Source organism: Condylostylus longicornis, unplaced genomic scaffold, assembly GCF_029603195.1.
Source record: "Condylostylus longicornis isolate FDR11 unplaced genomic scaffold, ASM2960319v2 ptg000004l, whole genome shotgun sequence".
Classification (NCBI taxonomy): Eukaryota; Metazoa; Arthropoda; class Insecta; order Diptera; family Dolichopodidae; genus Condylostylus; species Condylostylus longicornis.
Genome location: NW_026577973.1, coordinates 10,261,044 through 10,286,659, shown reverse-complemented (window position 1 = coordinate 10,286,659; position 25,616 = coordinate 10,261,044). Strand labels below are relative to the sequence as shown.

The following is a 25,616-nucleotide window of genomic DNA, read 5'->3' as shown; positions in this document are numbered from 1 at the left end:
ATGCAATTTTTTTCAAAATATAATCATGGAATATTAATGAAGTAATTTAAGTTAACACATTATGAGCGGTTCGAGTACTAGTACCCGCTTGTGAAAAATGAGAACTAATCCTATTATAGGCAATATGGATGTAGAAATTTATTCTAAGCATTTTTTTATTCTTATATTTTTTTCAAAAACTAGTTATTTTTTGAGTGTTAACCGGATCTGGTTCGATTTATTTATTTCACATTTTTAAATATAAATACGGTTTTTGATTGAATAATGTTGAATATTTCAAGTATGTATTAAAATTTGATATAAAATAATAGTCTTTCTTCCTAAACATAATAAAAGAGTAATTTAATACAATTGAATCGCAAATTTTTGAATTTTTCAATTGAATTTGTGATAGCTCTATTCGAGATGATACTTATAACATATTTGATTTCCTATCTAGTATATTATGAATTAAATAAAAGATTACTCATAACAAAATAATATTTTGTTTCTCAATTGTTCAAATTTTATTTCAATTCCAACAAACACTATTATATTCAAAACTGAAAACCCAAACTAATAAAATATTTGAACACAAATCCTTGAAAAATAATAAAATATTTCAGAAACATGTACCTAAATTATTCATAAATTTTCACAAAATATCAAATCAAAAATTAATTTTAAACTTTATTTAAATTGAAAATTTTTCTCTTTAAAAAAATTTTATATTAAATTTTTGATTCGTCTTTCCGATGATGCAGTAAATACAGTAAAACCTGCAAATATTTTATAATTGGGATGTAATATGAAAATTGACTAATTGACGTTATTCGAGTAATTGACATACATGCAACTTCAAAGAAAATTTCATTAATTCTTCATTCCGATCACAAAAATTTTTTCATAAACAAAATCTTATTTGTTTGAATATTTATAGTACGCAGCTAGTTGCCTATTTCAATAACAATTCTCCAAATATTACAAGAAATTATTGAAAAATTGATATAAACATTGTAAAATTGTTATTTGAAGCAATTGGAGTGATTATATACAATTAACTGGCAATTCTCATGCAACTCATGGAATCAAAATTTCATAATTTGATCGTGGAGTTGATTGTATGAAACTATTGTCAGCTGATTGCCGTTCCTTACTATTAAGCTACCAAAAAATTTCTATGGCTCATACTTTGTATTCTGATGCTCGAAATTATTCCAAAATCAGCATTTCTTAGCGTACAATAGTTCAACAGCAAAATGAAATAATATATTAACCTTTATTATAGAAATTTTGAATTCAGGCCTTGTACAATAGAAGAAATACTAATTGAGAGTTTCTTCCTTTGTACAAGGATGCAAAACAAACACTGTTTTAAAGATCAATGTGCAATTTTAAGTATGTTATTGCCACTCAAAAGCTTATTTCAACTTTTATTCATTAAAATTGAAATATTTAATATGAAACGTGAGAGTGCATTCAAAACACTTGTGCACAATATTTTTATGCCATAGTGCTTTTCTTTTTGAATTTTCTAAAGAAAACTCAAGAGCATTAACAAAAATATTATTGAAAATTGTATTTTATTTTTTTATTTTGAATCTTTGTAGTTTGTTCAATACCTTAAAAGTTAATCTATATTTAATATACATATATTTATATGTATATTATATTTTTTACTTATTTACAAAAAAATGTCATTCAAGTTGGAAAAAAAAAGGAATAAATTTTTTTTATTTTTCGAAAATAATAAAAGTCATAATAATTTTTTTTTTGTTATTTACAAACAAAAAAAGGGATGTGAGAAGAGAAAAAAATAATATTTTAAAAAAAATTTTTTAAAAATAATTTTTTACCTTTTCAAAGAAAAGTACTTTTTTAAGATAATCCTTAAAGGAGGAACTGTAATCAAACTGAAAAATTTAATAAGTACACATGTGCAAAATACTGTAGAAATTTTTAATATGAAAATTATTATGAAAATGAACGTCTGCCTGTACCTACATGAACACATAAAAATCTTATTTTTTTTTCAATTTTGTATTTTATGTCAGTCAAATGTTGCATTTCTAAAATTGCAATTTTCTTTCAAATATGAATTCCTTTCGAATAAAATATGCTACCTTAGCTGATCTTATTTTAACTTATAATTCTAAAACTTCGACTTAATTTACTTTACAATTTAAAGTACGTATATGTAAACTATAAAAATTTAATAAAATTATATTCTTACCGCTTCACAACAATCCAAATCTACTAAAAACACAGCACATCTTTCACATTTTAATAATTCTCTAGCTTCCGTCATTATTTTTGTAACTAAACATTCTAAATTATTTTGTTCTTCGAAAATACTTCGAGCTAAATTTAATAAAATTTGATTACGACGATATTCCTGTACGGACATTTCAAATAATTGAGCATTTTGTATTCCAATACCACAGAATGTTAAATATCTTCGGAAAATTTCAACATCATGGTCATTGAATTCTGTTGAGCCTGAAATTTAAAATTATTTTTTAAATACATGTATGTATGCTATAACAGGTATGTATGAGTGTATATGTGAATAGAAAATTTAATAACATTTTTACAAAATATAATCTAAATCGTTGCAATCATTTTTCTTGGAAAAAATATTTAGCTATAATATGTTCATGTAAATATTTGACTATATTTTGTCATTCTCGGAAACGTGAATAACTTTATTAACTTTCATAATATTTCAATCTCATAATAAATGTGTTCCGTCGCTATTTGGTATGAATTTTTATTTTATTTTTCATTAATTTTAAAAATATTTTTCGCCTTGAAAATTTAATTAGCATTGACTTAAAAAACTAAGGAATAATAAATAAGAAAAAAATTTAAGACAAAATAAGCATGGTGAGATCAGAAGATTGCTATGTTTATAAAAATAATTAAGGCTAAATGTCTTTATTTTCTATTTTGATTGGAACTTAATTAGGTGAAACAAATGAATTAAAGTAGTGTGTTATTGAAAAAGAAACAAAAAGAAAATACAGTAAATTTTACCAAATATACATGAGGTGAATTATAGAGTATAGACAAAGAGAGAACATATTTATGAAATGTGAGATAATTTTGCTCTCATTAAAAATAAAATTTCGCTCAAATATTTAAATGTGTGAAAAATTTTAAAGTTTATGTAATATTTAAAATACGAGATAAGATAAAATAAATGTTTGGGCTGCGAACGCGGCGCAGCTTTTTGCTCCTTTTGTTTATGAGTGCTCCGATGCTCTACTGCTCAATAAAATACTCCGATTGGTAAATTATGGAGACTTAGAGCTCTTTTTTAATAATGAGTAAACATACACAACGTCTAATAAAAAAATTTAACCAAAAACACAAAAATGACCTACTAAATTTATAAGCAACATTGGAACGTGTTTCGAAATATGTTCCGTCGTACAGCTTTATTTATATATCTTGAAGATATCTTAATAATCGAATGTATACTATTTCCAGATAGAAGTATATGTGTGAGTGGCTTTTAGATGGATGTATAACGAATTAGATTAATAATCTAAAAACTGAATCTCGCAGTAAATTAAGTATAGTTAAGTGACAGAATAATAATTTACATGGAATGTTACAGTATTTTATAGCATTACAATATCTGGTAGACGGGTTCCCTTTTGAAAAATTAAATACGTTAACGTTAAAATCGACTACTCTGTGAAATTATAAAACCTTAATTTAGTACATATCATCCACTAGAGCATGTACCAATTTTCTTCCAACAGTCTGTGTGTTTTGTAGACGCTCATTTAAAAACAAACCATGTTAGAGATATAAAAATTTCAACAGAAGGATATTTTGGTTGCATATACAGATCGATGTTTTGCAGGAGAAACGTTTATAATGTTCTGATATAAATCTCAGAAAAAACACAAAAAAAAACGGTCATGGAACATTTTGTCTAAAAAGTCTCGAAATGCTTTTTTTTAAAAAGATTTCACTCATTAATCTTTTAAAAATTGTTTTTATAAAACTTTAAGATCCGAAAAGGTTTTATAATTGATCTGTTAAATTTTAACTGCGAGAAATTTGGAAATCTAATATCAACTAATGATTAAGTTTTTATAGAAATTAAATATTTCAATAAAAAATTTAATTTAGTATAAATTAAAACGTGCGAATATTTTACTCTAAAGTTCACTTTTACTCAATTTCCTGTTAATGAAATTTTAAAAATGAAATTTTGTAATCTATACGACTATACCATTTACTAACATTTATGTATGTATGTGTAAGTGTAAATTTTAAATTTTAATATTATTAATTTTTAGCACGCTTCAAAAGGTTTCATATTTAATGCATTTTTTATGAAATTTTAACACTAACCATAATTCATGGTCTTGTTATAATAAATTACAATTAATTTTGTGGTCGTAATAAATTCAAAATATTTAAATTTAATACACATGATATACGCATAACATTGTTAAGAGATTTAATATGACAATAAAATCAAATGAGATTAAATTTATAACTCCCATAGGTAAATTTTTTTTTAATTAAAATTCATTTAAATAAATATAAAAGGACTAGGATCGTGCATTGTTTTTAATAGTATGAATAATTTTATTTAGATGAAAAACAGTAGTACATAGTTTTTCTTTAATTGTATTTTTGATGTTAGAAAAATATTACGGTGTTCTCGGAATTTTACTTAATGCATTATGCAGTGCGAAGATAAACCCAAGGGAGTCATATATAAAAAAACAATACTCGTATTAACGTATGTGGATGTAAATTTTCGGAAAAATGTCAATGTTTTAATAATTGATAGTGTTAAGGTAAGAAAACGATATTAATCTTAATATTAAATTCAAGGATTTTGCTTAAAATTTGCTATTATTTACACTATTTCTCTGTTTAATTTCCTTGAATTATGCACCATTTACATGGAAATTTCATTGTATCTCATCACTTTTACACACATTAAATACTAACTAAACACTGTCGGATATGCAAGCATAAACCGTTAACTGGAATACATACATACATTATGCACATATATTAATCAATAGTAAAAATCATTATACATACATATATACTTACCATTAGTTTTATTAATAATTTGTGCTACACCAATAACATCACCTTCATAATTACAAATTGGCATACATAATATAGCATGAGTTTTATAACCAGTTTTCAAATCTATTTCACAATTAAATCTAGCATCTTTATATGCTTCTTTTATATTAATCATTTCTTTGGTTTCTGCAACTGTACCAGCAATACCAACACCAAAGGGAATTATAATTTCTTCGGTTCGTGCTTTTTTAACTGCTTCACTAAGTGCTAAAAATAAAAAAAAATTTGAAAAAAAAGTGTAGGTAATTAATGAAGTTTTATATTTTTTATTGTACGAGAAATTTATTATTTTAAATTAGAATTAAACGGTATACGAAATTTCAATGTATTGTTGAGCTTTTGAACGGTCATTTGAGAAAATGTGTAAAATTCTAGTCAAGTTGCCACATTTTAGTTAAAAAAAGGTTCAATTGACAAAGCAAATCATTTTTCGATTTATTTATATTTACAATATTTCTGATACAATAATTGATCGAATAAGGAAATGTGCTTGTTTTTTGTCAGTAAAGATTTTTTTTCAAAATAACGTAACTATAAAAACTTACTAGAGACTTATTATGTCTATGAGCTTAATTACGATATCTAAAAGCACAAACAAAAAATAAATTTTATCAACAATTTCTAGTACCGTATGGGTTCGCCGTATGTACTATGGGTCTATATGCAATATAGTTCAGTAAACAGTACTTTAACATAATACTATCCTTTAAGCAATCAAAAATGTTTTTGCCTGTTTCAATCAAATATTTTCAATTGCAATTCCAAATTATTTAAATTCTAAATGCACCATTTGTTTTTGAACCCTTGATTTTTCATTTTAAATATTTTATATAAGTTTGAAATATCTGTCTTCTTTGGAACGGAGCCATAAGCAAAAAGGTTTTAACAAGAAGAAATTAAAAAATCATTAAAATCCCGGCACCTTGCAGAGCTTTGAAATTTTACATCTAGCGCTAAATAACAATTTTTCCATTTCAATTTTTTATGCCCATAAACGATGGTATATACATTAAGGCGAGAAATACTGAATAACCCTGAATTATCACACACTTTTATCAAATAAACATCCTTTACCGCTTTAGTGGCAATAAAAAAAAAATATAATATGTAAACATTTAGAAATTTTATATACAGAAAATTACTGAACTGAAAAGGAAGTGTTTCGTTGTACATAGGCAAATTGATTTGCAAATGAACTGAAAATGAAGGAAAAAACTAAGTTATTTAATTTAACGTTATAGAAACACGTTCATTCCTAATTAATTGTCCCTTACAATGTTTTACTTTTTATCAAATTAAACCCCAATTAATTGCTTTTCCATGTAAAATAAATTATTTTAAGTGAACATTAAAGCATTTTTTTTTACTTTTATATTGAAAGGAAAACAAACGTTATTGTAATTAAATTATACACAGAAAAGAGAGTAGGCACAATATAGCAAGTTGAATATAAGGGGCAAGAATGTTACAAAGATAGAACAAGTTGTTGTTTAATATAAATAATTCTGTTGATAATTTTTTAAAATTGATTGAGTTGAGAATTATTTTGTCTATGCTACTACTTAAAATTGGCGATAATAACCAGAAGCGATTTAAGAAGATAATAGGGTTGGGCAAGAATTAGGCATTCTGTGAAGATATTGTAATGCTCTCGTTCGTAAGAGAAAGGAAATGCCGGGGAAGTTGAAGTACGCCGGGCATCATAAGATTCTCGGGTTATTAGGAAGTCGAGTCTTGAGCGGTTGTTGTAAAACATGACCTGCACTCAGCCAGAGGTCACAATAGACCCTTAGACTATTAAAATAAAAGAGTATAAATGAAATAATAAAGGAAAATGTGAAAAGGCAAAAGTAAGAATGTTAAAGTAATTTTATTTCTGTACTTTTATTGTTAATTGTATTTAAATTTTGGTGTAAGTATTTTAATTTAAAAAAAATGAATTTCAAGTACATACTTTTATGTCTATGATTTTGTTTCCAAAGAAAATCACCTAATAATTTTTAATTTTTCTCTGTTTAACAAAAGCAAAAATATTTAAGAAGGTTAACTGTAAAAATGAAATTATAAAAATGTTTTCATAAACGAAATTTACATAAAAATTTTCAAAATTATGAAAAGTCTAATCACCCATTAAATTTTATTAAATGAATTTTCTTAAGACTTTTTCACTCCATTTTCTTTACAATTTTTATTAAAAACGATATGAAATTTCATTGTTATTTAATTTTTTTTTTTGTTTCAATTCAGTGGTGGTGAACGTTTCAATTGATTAGTCCCATTGAAGGAATTATTTTGAAATTAGATTATTACCATTAAACTTTAATCAAAATTGTACTTAAAAAAATAAACTGACTTTAGCAGTAATTTTAAGATTCCAGTCAGAATATTTCACTGTATTCGAATCAATCCTAAGAAATCTGTTGTGTCAAAAATTTTCCGTATTTTATAAATGAAACGAATGATCTTTTGGGGTTAATATTATTTTATATTAAAGGTCCTCACGTAACTATACATCGATAAAAAGTAATATTAAAAAAAATTCTCGTATTGAAAAAGTCAAATTGCAAATCACAAAAATTACAAATGACTTCAATATTGATTGGTTTCTAGTGGTTCATTTCCAGAAATGTTTAATAGAAAAAATGTTATAAAAACAAGTTAACTAATAATTTTTTAGCAAAATGTTGGTCGACTTTATTATAGTTAAATTTTGTTTTGAAACTCTTATTTTTCTAGCCCTTTTTTCGCAATTCTTAAATAACGATCGTATTGTAAATAATATGGGAGGCTATTTGATGGCATCGAATTTCGGATATCGAGCTTTCCATTCTAGAAAAGCGTAAATAAACTATTTTTAGAGAAATGTCGGTCTGTGTGTGAACACGTGTATTCCTAGTTTCCCTCAACCGATTTTAATGAAATTTTAGAAGTTATCTTATTTCGGCTGTGTCATGAATTGGCAGGCCCGAGGCCTGCCAGGAACTGAACCTCTTTCTGGCCCAACTTTACATTTTTGTACAAATAAAGAGAAATTATAAATTTTTCTTTGTTATTTAATATTTAAATTTGGGGTGTTAAAACAATCAACCTATAAATTTTTTGGAAAAATCAGGTCTCGAAAACCGAATAAGGGTGGATTTCACATTTTTTATCACATCTATGGAGCTAACTGACAAAATTTCTTGAAGTTCAATATTTGAGTTCTACTTCTTACCGAAACTAATTGATGAAGCTTTCAGTTAATTCCGACATAGCACAAAGCGAAACTCTACTAAGAGCCAAAATTTACGTTTTTCTAGACATGTTAACTAAAAGCTAATTAGTGTCCTTAAAATTTTAAAAAATTATTTAAAACGCATTTTCATAATCTTCTGTTCACACTTTCACTTAATTCGGCAATATACATTGCAGTCGGTTATGTGCTGATCACATCAAATTTTTTTCTTAAACGGTATAAACCCTGTAGATGTTCATTTTTTTTTAAGTTGGAAATTTACACCTAATTCTATTATCAAAATACCGAAAATACAATATTTTTCTATTCAACTAAACTTTAATTTTTATAATATTAAAAGTTATTAAAATAAATAGATGCGAATCAACCATAAAAAAAAGCCAACATAAAAAATTTATGTGCATATGTATGTACATATACACTTGTTCCCTGATAATACAACTGTATTTATGTAAGTATATGTATGTACATAATATGTAGTATGTGTAAAATGAAATGACTAAAAAATAACAAAAATGACTTTATTAAAAGTCTTAAGCGGCAATTTGACCAAAAAAAAAACAAAAAACCGGGACAATAAAAAAAATTATACCGGTAGGTAGGTACCTACGTCGTTTTCTCAAATTTAATTTAATTTTGTACTCAAATAATCATAAGTTTAATACCATTTCTATTTACATTACTATATGAATGTATATGAATGTGTTCATGTGTTATGAATGTGAATATTTTAATATCAAAACATCTTCTATATAGAAATGGTTTACCAGATGTGACCTAAATTTTCTCTTAAATTATTAAAATCAAAAGAAAGCAAAAAAAAAAAAAAACAAAACAAGAAATCACCAAAATCATGAAAAATCCTTCTGTAATCGCACATTTTATATTACAATTTTCTGCTGAATACGTAAAACTTACATTATCTTATATAACTACAATAATAATATAATTTTTGTATATCCAAAATATTAAAAATGTATATGTATGTGTGTGTGTATGATTGCTTTAACATATAAGTAGAAATGTAGGTATTCTATATTTAAATGGAATATTATTATATTAAGGTATGTGTGTAATGATAATAGAGCCAAAATTAACTCTAGGAAAAAATAAAAATATAAAAACAAGTAAAAACGTTTTAGTCGACCTTAACTGACTGAATTTATATACCCTACATCAGGATAATCTGATATAATAAAATCAAAACCCGGATCCTTTCGTCGTTCATAAACTATTAATAAGCTCTTCCTTACCAAATTTTATAGAGTTACCTTTAAAGCTATTATAAAGAAAATTTTAGAAAATGTGTGGGCTTTTATTCAGAAATCACCGCTGATGTATCACAAATTTCATTCAGCTAAACCTTTTTCTTTTTCAAATGTTTGAAAATAGTAATTAAGGTTTTATAGCAGCTAACTGAAGCTGTTGTTCGAATTGGTACAATTAAAATAGTAGCCGTCCTTTGCAGAATACGAAAAGTTTCTGAAAATTTAAAATAGTAAAGATACAATTCCTTCTTGTGACCTCTTACAAATCTTCAACGAAAGTTAATATACTTCCAACTAAGGTGTCGGGTATAGAAAAAAAGATCAAAACCTTGAATTAAAGAGTAAGAGTAAAAATAAAATGAAAAAAAAAAAAAACAAAAGAGTAAAAATTGCAATTTTTCTTTTTCAATGTTTCATTTCCATTTCGTTTCATATTATGCCATTTTTTTTTTTCTTTTTCTACCAAAACAAAAGACGCAATCTTTGCTTTACACCGCATTTTACGAGAAAGGGATTTTGTTTTTTTTTTTTTTTTTAACTTTCAATCCAATTTTTTCTCCAATATAATTTTTTTCTCATGTTTTTTACACAAACGCACACACATAAATTTTATTCTTTGTTTTTTTCTCTCTTTTCAAATTTTTTTTTTTTGTTTTGTTTTTCGCATTTTATATTATATTTTTGCCTAAATTCAATTTATATTATCTTTTTACACCACATATGTACATTGTATAAGTATGTACATACTATTATTCACGAAAAAATAAAAATAAATAAAAATGGAAGCCACAAAGTAAATAACGATGGCATTCTACTGGTTAGAAAATAATCTTGATGGTTAAGCTTAAAACTGTTTAAATTAATGCGTGAATTTTATACGGTACCATATATGTGAGTATAGACAATATAAAATGATACACAGATGTACAATGGCTTGTGTGCACATATCTGTACAATAGCATATATGCGGCTAGAGAGCACCTACCTATTATAGTTCTCCGAACATTTTGAATAGATAAAGATCGAAATCAAAAGATTTTTAGTAAATTAATATTAAAGTTTTTATTTGGTTTAAAAATAAATAAATTATAAAACTTGATTTTCAGAGAATTAAGTTCGAAATTAAGATCTAAATCTTAATATTAAGACTATACTACTGCTAATTTGTTTTAAATTAATAAAATTATATCTGCTCCTAAGCAGACCCCAAAACCAAAAAAACCAAGGAGGGATTTGAAATGGATTCAGTTTTGTATAAAACCTCAGATTATTATATAGAGTAAAACGGTTAACTATACTATATCATTACCATAGTAGAAATCTAGCATAATGTTGTATTGGAAGGGCATATAATAATTTTTCCTTTCCATTTGTAAAACTAAGAAATAGCTGGCTCATATATTCATCAATACATTCAGCCAGCGAGTCTATCCGTTTGCACTACCGTCCCAATGATAGTTCAGAACCTATATTAAGTTAAGTTCATCAAATTTTCACAAAAAATTTATTATAAGAAATTCCAAAACACTATTTGAATTTTATGTGATCGAAGCAATTGTTTGGGTAAGCTGCTCTACAATTTCAAAAGTTATTCGATTTTGTTTTAGAATTCATAGAAGTTATTGCAAATTGAAATTTTCGCACAAGCAAACAATATTATTAGGACTTCTATAACTTAAAAACTATAGACACTATATAGTGCTGAAATTTGGTCATTATTTTCGGTAAAAATCTTTGTGGTCTTATGAGTTAATGTGGTAAGTGCTATATATACACAAAAAGGGCACTGTGTATTAGAAAACAAAAAGTTTAACTTCAATAAAACAGTACTAGAATCGCCGTGCAACTATTAAAATCATTAATTTGTATGGGTATAACAGATTTGACACAGCCTACTCTAACATTTCTCGTTTACAGTGTAATGGAAATGTATTAATAGAATTTTAATTTAATAGCTTATTAAACTACAAAAAGTTCAAATTCGTAATGAAATAAAAAAATTACTATTTGATTAAAAATTATTGCTAGTTTTTTAACAACCAATACTATCTGTGGTTACGAATTTGGTTAGTTGCTGCTCGTTACCACAGAAACATATTTGTATTTATATTTGTACTTTGCTTAAATATGTAAATGAATAAATTTTTTATATTTATACTTTTATGTGTGTACCTTCACATATATGTTAAGAATTTAAAGTACGATGAATTTTAATAAGATCATTTGAGAATAAAAAAACAAAACAAAATAACAAAAAAGCAACATTTTATTTTCTTTATTTTTAGATTCGAAAGGATAATAAAATAAAAGATTAGAATTCACTTTAATTTGAATGAAATAATAAATATTGAAAATGCCTTTAGGACTAAGTAAAATATATATTTTACAAATTATATGTGTGTGTACGTGTGTATCACATACACATAGTTGTATATAAATTTATGCAAAGAATATAAATGTGTACTTAATATGTACACATGTGGACTAAATAAAAAAAGAAAAAAGAGTTTTTTTGTTCATATGAATTTGATTTTCTTTTAATTAAAACGTAAATTTTATTACAAACATAAAATCGATAATAAAATTAAAAATTCTTTAAAATTTTCCTTCTAAAAAAAAACTTTTAAATTTTTATTTTCATTTTTATTTTTAAATTGATTTTTCAAATGATTTTAAGTTTAGTATCAAATTTGTAAAAAGTTCAGTATGCGGTATATGAAATTGTAGTTATGATCATTTGATTCAAGGATTTAATGTTTGATCTTTGATGCTATAAATGCAAAAACATGCTTATTTGCTTTGAGCGCATGCAAAAAGACAACAAATACTATATACGTGGGAGTAGCAACAGTAGCTATATGTGTGTATAGCTAATGAAATTATTATCTGAAAATTGCATACTTTTAGGGTACACATAAAAATTCTGAATATTGCAACAAAGAATGTTTCGAAATTTTCCAGTAGCAAAAGCTAGTAAGGTGATATTTTCATTATAGACCTGTTTTGGACAATGTTGAGGTTAATTATAAAAAAATTAATTTGAACAAATATGTTGTGTTAGCAAATAATCACGCAATAGGTTTTAAGAAAAAAATAAATCTGAAAATTGTGTTCCGAAAGGCAAATTCAATATTCAATGTATTTTGGAAAAGATTAAAGATATTCGGGAAAGATTAAGGAAATTTTAAGTGAATGTATTTTCATCTACAATTTGCGAATTCGAATTCGAAATAAAATTATATTCTAAACTCGACAAAGTTGTCATTTCTTTGTGTTCTTTGGACCTATGAATAACTTCAACTTGATTAATGCTATTTTTAAAAACTTGTCAAATTTGATTTGAAAAATTAGGTTTGAAGTGAGCCTTTTAGTGCACGGAAAAAATTCTATTATTTGAAATTTGATTATTTTTGAAGCCAAATTCGATACATTGTTCAAATTTTTTCAGAGTATGTAGATTTAAATATACAATTTTAAAGAATTCTAATTAATAACCAAATACGGGATTACCAAACTTGATTTGGCCATTTGCTGATTTTCATTACAGAATTAAAAAAAGTAAACTGACAAACCTAAACGAAATCTTTCGAAAGCAAGCAGTTTTAATTTACATATTATAAGTTTTTTGATGTCTCTTAAGACACTTAGCGATCAAAGCAGAAATTCGAATTGCAAATATGTTTGAATAAAAGTTCGATTCACAAATTTTTTACATGTACAAGTGAAAATTGCTTAACATTAAAAAATGTGCAACTATGTTGAAGTCTGTGTCTAGAAAACGATTCTATATTACGAATTTAACAACCATAACTTAAAGTGTTACTTACACTGTAAAAAAAAAATACAAAAAATGGCCTTACTTAAATGCAAAGTACCCTTCATACAAAGAGTCCTTTATATTCTTGAAAGCTGCATAATCTTTTTATTTAACAAAAATTTTCTGTCTTCTTTCATTATTTACTATGATTTTTAAATATAACGAAAAGAGAAAAATCAGCAATTCAAAAGCACAGAATTATCAAATATAAGGCAAACCAAAAATATAGTCACCTCAATTTCCGTTCATCTGTTTATTATAGTAATCCCCATTAGATTTTTAGCATTTAATTTTTCGGCTACACTTCATCTTTTATGCAAATAACTTAAAGACTAACACAAAAAAAACAAAACATACAAAATATACACCTGTGTTATATAGGTAACAACATTTATTAAAATAAAGGTTATAACAGCAGTAACAATAATACGGATAATAATGAAAAAAAAAATTATACTCGTAACAAAAGAATAATGAGAAAGGAGAAAAATGAAAGCTGAAGGCACAAAGGATTTTGTTTTTTATACTTCGGAATCAGAGAAATAAAGGATGATAATAAAAGATAAAATAAAAAAAAATATATTTTATGTATTTTCCTTGAAGAAAACATTATTATGTACGTATGTATGTAATTACATACATTCGAATAAATTTTGATAATAAAGGATAATGGAAAAAGGTATAAAAAATATTTTTGATAAAATATAAATGCATGTTTGTTAAAATAATTTTTAAATAATGGTGCATCCGATGTACATATACTTGTTTCCTATTCAAACATTAAAATGCATATTAATTCAAGGTCCTTTTGTACATTACCTACAATAATAAGTCCATTTCATAAGTTTTATCAAGCTAGAAATGTACTGCTATTATTCCATTGTGTGCTTCTTTGTGGCAACATTAAACTATTACACTTACTAGACCTAATATTATTTGTCAAGTATCACATTTTTGTAATTTTAACAATTCCAAAATGACAAAATCATAAGTAAATTAAAAATTTGGCAATAATGTTTTAAAAGTTTAGTCAAATATTCAGTTTTTTTTATAATTTCAGTTAATGAACTTACTGTTACGGATAAAAAACCAATGGTTTGTAATGTAGCACTTATCCCTTCAACAAATGAAAGTACTTTTTATAAAAAAAAAAAAGCAATCTATTATAGCTATTTAAATTACTCTTATTTAAATACAAAAATATTTCAAAGATTGCATACATTTAGGGGAGAACAAAAAAATTGGGAAAGTCGTTAATATAATGCTTCAATTTGAAAGTTAATTGCGTGAATTAAGAAAAATAATTATATTTTTAATGGCAAAGCATTTACCGTTAGCTTTTCGTATTTATAAAAATTTGAAAAACCTTGCAGTTTCGGAAATGTAAGATGCGAAGAATTCAATTTTCTCAAATTTCATGAAGCGATAACTTGAGAAGGGGTGGAGGTAAAAAAACAATTTCTTGAACGAAAAAAATTTTTTAACAAAATACACTATTCACTAATTTTTAAGAGTTGCTAAAATTTTAGGCTCCGAAAACTTACAATCTGAAAGAAAAACTATATCAAAAATCTTTTTCACTTAGTTATCCGTTAGACTTTCGAGATTGGCTAAAAGAATAAACCTGGAAGAATAGAGTTTTAGTACTGAAACGAAAATCTGAAATCAAATCGTTCAAAACATAGAGTCTCGGGCATCATTTTAAACAATATTACAGTTGATGCACTTCATTTAACTTTTACTTGTCTTCAAACGAAAAATTTTGAAACATCACACGTGGTTGATTACGGGCCAAAATGGGCTGAACCAGAGCGCAGTACCGTAATTAAATGTAATTTTCCCAGAAAAAATTTTTAATCTGAAATTTTGTTTAATTATTAAATTGCCAAGTCAAAATAAATTTGAAATATTCAAAGTCAAGTCTCAAATATTCAAAGTCATTCTTGGAAAAGTCTATCAGAAAAACTGTAACTAATTACACCCACAGAATAACTGGAACTATTAAAGAAAATATACAAATTAAGCCTAAAATTTTTATTTAGCAATTTCATTTTTTGCTTAATTTAGAAAATCTCTTAAATTTAATCAAATTTCTAATTTATAGCATATTGTCCCAAAAATCAGTTAATCAAATTTTTTGACAGTGTTTCCTTTTACTATAACTCTTTTCGAATTGTTCGAACCAAATCAAAATTTGCTTATTCGAAGACTACAGATTTAACCAGGAGCAAATAAACAATAATATTACAAATAAATAAAATAATTGGTGAAAATTTTTAAGCTACCACATCGAAATTTTCACCAATACTTATCCTAAAATTTCTGACATATATATGTATATTACAAATATTTGGAAACTGGAGTATATTATGAGAGAAAAAATTTAAAGTTTTTAATATGCAATTTTTTCTTTCTACAGAATGAAAAAAGAGAATAAAAATAAAAAAACAAGACCTATAAAAGAGAAAAACATCTAAAACTAAAACTAATGGTATTCTTAATGTCCTTAAATTTATCAAGGAAAAAAGCTTTTTGACTGTTATATAATATTTGTACATAGACACCTGAGCTATTAATTTTTCTTTCTGTTTTACTTTTCTTCCTGTTTTTGAAAATTTTAGTTTCTTTTATTTCCTTCCATGTTTATTCACTTGTTCTTTAAAATAAATAATTCCTAATATACAATGCTAGAACATTTTTCTAAAAATTTAAACAGTTGGTGCTCGAAATTTTGTTTCGCTTAGAATGAACCAAATATTACAGATTTTAATAGACCTTTTCATATTTTTATAGATTTGAGTCAGGTCTATTGAAATATATCAAATAAAAAAAGAAATTCAATATTGAGGAACGTTGACCTGGCACATATAAAATGGAATTTTGGAATACCATGCACAATGAAACGTGCTAAGAAATATCTGGATAAAGGAGAAAATTTCGTAAGCGTAATTCTCTTGAATTTTCCAATATTACTCATTTATATGTCGAGCTTTTATCAGTCTAATTTCAATACTATTGGGAACATTGTTTTTTAATAATAAAAATATTTGAAATTGTAAGAGCAACATATTCAAAATAATTACCTTTATATAAGTTGCACAAGTAGACCTTAATCGCTTGCTATTTATTTTATTCAGTTTCAATCCTATAAAAAAATTTTAGATTATATAAAATAGCTTGCACTTGATTAGCGTCAACATTTTATCAAATGATACCAAGACCAAGAATGAATAGAACATAGAATTCGACCTCAAACTGTACATTCTACTTTTCCTACAAATTGCTTCGAATATAACTTGTGTTCAGCTTTCTTTTTTCATAAATAAAACTTCATTACAAAAAAATTGGGCATATAAAATGAAGTACATACAATAAAAGGAATGGATTTCACTTATATTGTGAAGCAGAAGAAATTTTTTTGTTACTTTTATGGAATAAACGCGAAGAAAACAACATGGTTTTCCTGTTTTGTTTTTTTATTTTGATGAATTTTTATTCAAAAATTTAGTTAAAATCCAAGCATTTAGATGAAATACCATCTGTATGTAAAAGTATATCTTATGAGTACAATCTTAAAAGATTACTTCATCTCTTCATGTCCTTTTTTATTTTTTGTATATTTTTAAAGCACTTTTCCAATAAGTTTTTGAATAACGTGCTTATTAGTTTCACTCTGTCTGTCCGTCCGTCCGTGGACATGTTTACAAAACTTTTATGTGCATAGATTTTTACCCTCTTTAAAAGTTACACACCCCTGACACTCTAAAATTGCCATTTTTCAATTATTTATTGCAATGAAGTTATAAGCAAATGCCAAATATTTGCAAATGCAGAAATATATTAGCTGGCTTCCCCTACCGCGGCATACTATACTTGTACTAACAAAAAAAAGACATGCCGCTAAAATTTTCCGTTATCTGAAATCCGTTTTTTCAACTTTTTGATACCATTTTCCTTCTACACCGTACGTTGTAGGAGTCTGAAATTTTCGACTCCTGAAACTCCTTGAACATCTCTCGAAAAATATAAAATTTGATTTTTTGATACCTTATATTTGCGAAACCGCCAGCTTTTTCAAATTTCTATAAACGCAAAAAGCTAACGGTAAATTCCATGATATCAAAAAATATAATTATTTTTCTTAACTCACACAATTAATCCTTAAAATTGAGCATTATGTTAACCCCTCTTTAAATTAATTTTTACTTTACTTCAGAAACTGCATAAATTGTTCAGCCTAAATATATGTAATCCTAGTAATAGTTTTGTATATGAATGAAAGTAATTTTAATAGTGTGATAGGTGTGCACAGATTGTATTTAAAAACAGAATTTTCACTTGTTGAAGGGAAAAGTGCTACAATACAAACCATCGGTTTGACCCAACTTTATTTTTTTATTGAATTGATGTACAGTAGTAGACTTGATTATATTATATGAAATTTATTGTTAAAATAACAAAAAAAAAACACCAAAATGTAAGAGGAGATTTCGGAGTTTTAAGAAATTTTTCAAATTGTTCTAAATATTTTAAATTACATACATTATGTCAGTGTATGTATATGAGATAGCATAAGTAAGTCACGATTTTGATAAGGGACTAAATAAAAATATTACAAAGCCAAGAAGTGAACCTCTAAAAAATTATCATAAATTTTTTTTGGTTATTTTTTTACAAAACCATCTTTGAATTTTGAATTAATAAAAAAAAATTTTAATAAATTTTTTAACCTTTTATAATATATCTCGGTAGATTTGGAAAATTAATGAGTAGAATTGAATAAAATGACGGTCATTCATGTTATATAAATAAATTTTCAAAATAGAAAAATAGAATTTTAAATAAATATGAAATTCCATATTATTATGCCATGCTACTCAATCATATTGCAGTATCTTTAGGTGTTCGAAAAGGTATGGTCATTTGAAATACATATCCTCAAGTAAGCACATTTTTCAGTATAACATATTGTAATAAGTGTTATATATGAATTGCGAATAAGGTTTTCGTTTGATTTTCCGAAATATTCAAAAAAGCGAAGAGGCATTTTCAACAAAAATGCACTCAATTTTTATATTTCACATAAAAATAAATTGGGTTGACACATTTCAAAAATAAAAGAGCGATTTTTATATTTATAAGCAAAATTGGTCACGGTTTTAACAGCAAATTGGTTCTACACTAAAAAAAAATATTTTTTATTTTGAAACACATATGTAATTAATAACATTATTCCTAAATAATGAGATTATCATTATAATTCTTGTCGAATTTCAAGCAAAAAATCAAATTGGAGCCAAAATACAAAAAAACAAGTTAAATGATTTCATTCAGAGGTAAACGATAGCCCTCATTACGAATAAGAATGTTTTGTTGTATATTTGATTTTGTGTATAAGAATGTTAATTAAGTGCCGCAATGGTTCTTATACTGACTCATGAAATACCAAAGCCACCTGGACAAAATTGACAGCTATAATTGTAATGTACGAATGATATGAATAACTTCCATTTACTTCATTATAAATTTTATGAAAAAAATTAAAATATTCGGAACAGAAGAGTCTTTAAATTTCAAAAATTCATCTTTTTAAAACTTGGTGCTAGCTTATTACTCATTACTTACTTAAGACTACTTCATTATAAATGAAAAAATCTAAAAGAACATTTTTTTTTTCAATTTTAAAATTTTTTTTTTTTCTTGAAAATATTCTACTATTAAATTACAAGCATCAGGAAAACTATAATAACACAAAAAAGAGTTTCTACCAAATGTACTGCGGCGCTATAATGCAACAATATTGCATTACAAAGTCTTAAATTACAAAAACTTCTACATATATCGTTTTTTCCATTTAAAATCTGCCAGTAACAGAAAAACAAAAAAAATTTTTTTTAATAAAAGTTCCTTTTTTGTTTTGAACTAGCTTGAAACTTAATTCTTAAATAAGAAAACAAGAAACACAAATGGATTAAATGGAATATAAAGAGATAAAAATTTAATTTTCCAAGTATCGATAGCAAAGTTTCCTAACTACAATTTATTCTTAATCCAATGTACACAATGTACACACATACAGTTAAAATGTAGGTGTGTGCGAATATAAATGCATTGCTATACAAATATTTTATAAATATTTAAAAAATTTTGTCTGCAAATAATTATCTTTACAATTTTAAAATGCAAACAATTTATAAGATACTTGAATTCTCCTTTGTATTTTTTAAATGCGGTATGCCAAAAACCTTTGCGCTAAACTTACTCTTAATAATTTTATTTTGTTCCTGTTTTTATATAACACAAAAATAATTAAAAAACTTTATATTATGCAATATCTTTACTCGTGAATCTAACAGTAAATATGAAACCCAAAAATTTGCAAAATAATTAATGTAGTAAAATTAATTCAATTACAGTTAATTTTGTAAAAACTCAAAGTATAATTTTTTTTATACCTCGAAAGAAAAATTGAATCAGCGATAGCTATTCTATGGAATTAATTTTTTTATTTTAAAAAAAATTGCATACTTCTAGGGGCAGCATAAAAATTACATATAATTTTAAAAATACTCGTGGTATAAAAATCAAATTCAATTGCTTATTGATTTTAATAGGGTATCGAGGCCTTTTTAACCAGTAAACATTTTGTTACGTTCTTGTCATAGCAAAACTTATAGTTTTGTTCGGCAAAAATTATAGTTTTAAAGACATACGCAAGTGATTAAGAATTGAAATTTGGAATTTCCGAAAGATGAAAGAAATGTCTAGAGAATGTAGACTGGTAAAATTTAGGACACTTGCCAATTGCCTAATTTTTTTTAAAATAAAATAATTCTGTCAACATCCAATCGACAACACACTTTTTGTTTTTTTAATTCCTAAAACTGTACCCAGTAGAGTTTTCAAAAACTTGCATTTTCAGTGCTTTGAGAATTTTTAAATTCATTGGATGGAGTATGAAATAGAATTTTCGTTTTAGAAAAATAATTTTTTCTCCTAGATCTAGCAATTATTAGCTAAAAAGTTTTGTAAAAGAATGAACAAACGGACTGACATAGTGAATTCCGCTCGTACATTAAAATTTCGAAATTAACATTACAAGCAGCGTCGAAAACCTAAAATATATTAGATCTTAATAAAAAAAAAATTTTTCTAATTTTTTTTCCATTACGTTATTTCTAAAAATATTTTTCTATCTGTTTATAGCGAAATTAACGTGATAACACGTACCTATATACAAACATTGTAGAACAGAAAACTAAAAGGTTTTTTTACTTATGTTACATTCAGCATGATGAAGTCGTAAGAATTTGATTTATAGAGGGATATATGGGGATGGCGCTAGCAGACGTTTTAGAAATCGCTTGGACCGTCATACAAGTCAGAACTGGGACAGATTGCAATATAATACTAGTTCATCGTATTTCTGGTTTGATTGGATTCATTTTTCCATTACGAAATCAAGGTAATTATAAAAAAAAGAAACTCTCTAATAAAATTGTCATTAAAATTATTGAAACTCAACATTTTTTAGATTCATTTTAAAATTTCAAATTCACTTACAATTTTTACACATTTTCACTTAATTTTGGTTATTCCTTTTTATTAATCTAAAAATTTAACTACATATGTAGTATACACGTGCACAAAATTTTTATTTCTTTAAAAAGAAAAATGAAGAATCAAAAGTAATAAATGAATAAGGTAGAAATTTTTAGGAGTCATCATATATTCAGTCAAATCATAAATTTTCAATAAAAGGGAATGACAAATATCCTTGTCCTTTACATCTTTAGGATATTTTTGGAAAATATTAAAGTTGCAAATTTTTAAATTCGCAACAACAGCTAATAGGTTACAATAATATCGAATTTCAAAAGATTTTAAAAAATTTTTGAAATTAAATTTAGTAGTATGCAATTGTCCCAATTTAAATAATTTTAAAGGCAGTATAAATAGTACTCTGCGAAATTTGAATCATGTTGACGGAAGCTCATTTGTTATTTTTCAAAACTTCAAAAAATTGTGAGTAATAAGTGCTTTAAATTTTAAAGCCTTTATTACTCAAAATTTTCTTTATATTTTACAAATATTTTTGAAGTAGAGAAACAAAAACCGTTTTGGTAGTATTCTCAGTCTCAGTCCAAAACAATTTTTGCCATTTAAGGAACATACACGCACAAACGATGATTTTCAAATTTGGTACATAATGAGGTTGGCCCAAAAATTCAAAAAAAATTTGCCGCATATTACAAACGCAAAAATAATTTTATAATATCATACCTAAATATTGTTAGATGGGAGAAATAAAAAAAAAAAATTGAGAATGTGGCAAAATTAAAAAAGAGAAAGAAAATAAAAAATCCTGACGCGGCATATTTTGAGAATTGTTCCAATTTGATTTTTTATATTGGAAAAAAAAAAATCAATTTATTGTCAATATGTTTCTTAAATTGGGGTTTTATTCTTTCTGCGGAAAAGAGGCTGGTATGACATTTATATAACACCATTTACGTATATACCATCAAGGACTTAAAAATTCTTTGATAGAATTTTTTTTTAATTTTACGGCAATTTTTCTTCTCACATAATTTTCTAAAGTCCAGAATTTATCTTATCATATTTACTCAATTTGAAATCAAAATTAACTTCTTTATTTTCAAGATTTAATCGGAGAGGATATTTTTGATATACTACAAAAAATATATGTAATTTAATATATTAATTTTGTAAATATATTTTAGAAAATTTTTTATTTATTATATAACTAGTACATGTATATTACCTGTAGATTGTGTTACATCAAATAATTTTGCTACTAAATATCGATTTGTTGGTGATCCTTTTGCTAAAAATAAACTACCACGATCTGCATGTGTTAATAGGCCAACATTAACTAAAATCTTATGACATAATACATCAATATCCAATTCATTGGCAACATCACGTATCAATTCCATAAATAATTCACCTTGATCTAAATCTTGTAATTGCCTTCGGCTTTCAATTATATTACGACGTGAAATTGGATTTTGACGACAATTCTGAAATGATAAAGTGAATCAAATATATATATATATATATATACATATACTATAATATATGTGTATATGTAAGTACAAGAAAAATATTTAGAAACACGAAATTTGAAATAAAATTAAATTTATGTTATTGAGGTAATCAAAAGCAGAAAAATTAGATGAAAAAATTTCAACATCAATTTTCAACAATATTATATAGGTAGATAACGTATACACGTTCATAATTTTTATCTCTATGTCTTCCCTATGGTATTAGTAGATTTTTTTCCCCAATATTATTATTATAGAGAATATTAAATTAAAAAAAAAATTTTTTTTTTGTTTTTTATTATTGAATTTAGATCAAAAGCAAAAGTATATTATGTTTCAATTCCATTTCTATACATATATGTATGTATGTACTTATATCTGAATGTAAGTATATTTTTTTTTATATTCGAAACAATAATAAAAAAGTAATATGAGAAATATACATTTTTGTTTTATACATAAAAATTTAAAATTCACCAAGTCATGCAAATAAATAAGTAATTGAAATTTTACTCCCGATTCGAATTCGAAGTATGGTATGCCAATTTCAATTCGAACAAAATTATTCGAATATTAAAAAGTGAAAAAGCGATAACACAATTTATAATTTGCTCAAAGGAAACGGACCTAGTTTTATTCCTTTTTGAGCAGTAATTATTACCGCATAGGCGTGCAGTAAAAATTCATACTTCATGCTTATATTTCCCATAATATTTCCAATACAAAACCGGATAAAATTTATTAATTTTTCTAAACTAAGATTAGAATTTACTGATCTAAATGCGTTTTTCTTGAAGTGTTGAAAGAAAATGTGATTTAAGAGAAGAAAAAATATAAATTGAAGTTCTCCAAAGCACTAATTTTGACCCAATATTCCTTATACGTTCGGTACCATGGAAAATCAAATAAAAACAACTTATGTCAGTAAGTGTGATATTAACCGAAAATGTAAGAGATAGGAATTTGAACCGACTTTTGGGGGGTTCGGGCTGGTTCAGATGAGGAGCGGGAGGGAAGAGATCCAGCGATACCACAATGAACCTAGTTAGCCTATGTGTACTCTTTGGGGAGCCGCGCCAACCTAACCTGACTTAAGTGTGATATTTGAGTTTTCAATGTGTGACTACAGGAATATAATCAATGAAATGCTATGCTAAAAATTAGGTTTTGCGACGCTCTTAAAAACATTTGTTTTTTTTTTAAATGACCTTATTTTCAGACCAGCTAATTGAGGACTATTGGAATAAAATCTTATAGTTTAAACTGTCAATGGAAATTAATTTCTAATATATTTACATAATAATATTTTCCTCGAAAAGGGACCAGGGTAATTTCACTTAATAAGATTTTTAAATGTTAAGTAGATACATAGATTACAGCTTATAAGAAAGATAAATTTTTATGTTTTGGCTATATTTTGGACATTTATTTTAAATCTTTCAAGAGATTTTTTCTCTCAATAGGTGTTCGAGGTATTTTGTGCCCCATTAAGTATTTTATAAAGGTTTTTCCTTCTCACCACAGAGTTCATTTTAAGTGAATAACACTGTATTCTTAACAAAGAACATATTTTTGTATTTTTTCTCACGTTTACAATAAAATAATATTTTGTGCGATAAAACAAAATGATTTTTATTTTAATTTATTATAGTTTATGTTATTGAATTTTTTTTTAAATTATGTGCAAATGAAATTACTGATTTTAAAATGGGACCTATGCAGCTTCGATATGCAGCTTCCTATGCAAGGTAAAGAACGTTTTTTGTTTGCCGAAATTTGTTATGATTTTTTAATTAAAATATTGCTATAGATTTGTTATTAGAAAAAAACTCAATTCTTTGTCAAATTTTTAATAAAATTTTATTAGAAATTGAAAAATATTCGCTTTTTGTGCGTCATATTAAAAAAAAATTACTTCATTAATTGTGTATGTAAAGACGTTCCCGAATAAACATGTTTAACAAAACGTATGTATGAAATTGTTACATGAATTGGTGGCATCTATAAGTAACAGAAAAACTTTCTTCTAATAAAATTTATTTTTGAGCTTCAAAATATTATTTGAATCCATTGGTTTTACTTACTGCTTCTAAACAACTGTTTGGACACTGTTTTAGGCTAAATGAAAAAATTTCCTTATTTCATTTGAAAATTTTATGTGATTTTATTAAATTTAATGTAAAAAGCTCACAATTCACGTTTCATTTTCAAATTGTGTTTCAATGCAAAAATATTGCATACTTTCCGGAGAATGAACAAAAATTTAAAACATCATGTCGAACATAATAATCTAAATTGTACTTTTTATAACTGTGTTAAGCAGAGGAATTAAATTTTTTGTTAGTAACCATTGGATTTTTACTTTCATAAAATTTCAAACAGCTTACATTTTCGGTACAAAAATAGAAAATTTACAAATATGTATAAACAGTCGAACATTGAAATTTTACTAATTTCTTAAAGTTGGAAGGAGAGCTATATAAAATAAATCATTTATGAATGCTTAAAAGCAGAAAACATTTTAGACTACTACAAGTTATCCTCTAAGAGGAAAATTAGCATTAATTTGAAAGAATGAGTATTAAATACAATAGTTAATTTCAACGACCATTTTGTTATTCTAAATTTTTACTATACTGTTCCGCGGCAAAATGTATGGCTTGCTAAACTGCTTAGGGTTTCAATATACAACAAATAAATGGCGTTTATCATACTTTGAGGAATTTAATTTTTGCGGACAAAATAAGTGAAAGTTTTCTTTTAAAGAAATAAGTAGCTAGTAAAGATCTATTTGGGTATAAAATTTTAGTTTTCCAACAGATTGGTAACCGAACGGACAGACAAACGAATAAAGTGAAACGAATAGGAACTTTATTCAATTTTATTGGAAAAGTACTAAAACTATATACACGTACATATTTACAAACGTATGAACAATTGAATAAACTGATAGCTTTTCGTCTTAAAATATTTTAACCCCAATTTACTTCAAATTTAAAAAAATTAATGGTTGACTTAGGTTTTTTCAACTCCCGCCCCTGGATTTTTGTTTAAAAAAATCTACAATACAAAGAGCTATAATATGTCTAAAATATGACATTTTTCGCTTCGCATAC

General features: G+C 25.5%; 1 protein-coding gene across 2 annotated transcripts in view; it reads right to left on the bottom strand.

Moving 5' to 3' along the window:
- LOC129608123 (cGMP-specific 3',5'-cyclic phosphodiesterase) overlaps positions 1-25,616 on the bottom strand; it is a 116,771-nt gene that overhangs the window by 39,756 nt on the left and 51,399 nt on the right. For both annotated transcript variants that reach the window (XM_055519450.1, XM_055519455.1), the window contains 3 exons: positions 22,215-22,473; positions 5,071-5,316; positions 2,213-2,478 (listed from right to left, as the gene is read on the bottom strand). In XM_055519450.1, coding sequence (XP_055375425.1) covers positions 2,213-2,478; positions 5,071-5,316; positions 22,215-22,473 — 771 coding nt within the window. The remainder of the gene's footprint in view (positions 1-2,212; positions 2,479-5,070; positions 5,317-22,214; positions 22,474-25,616) is intronic.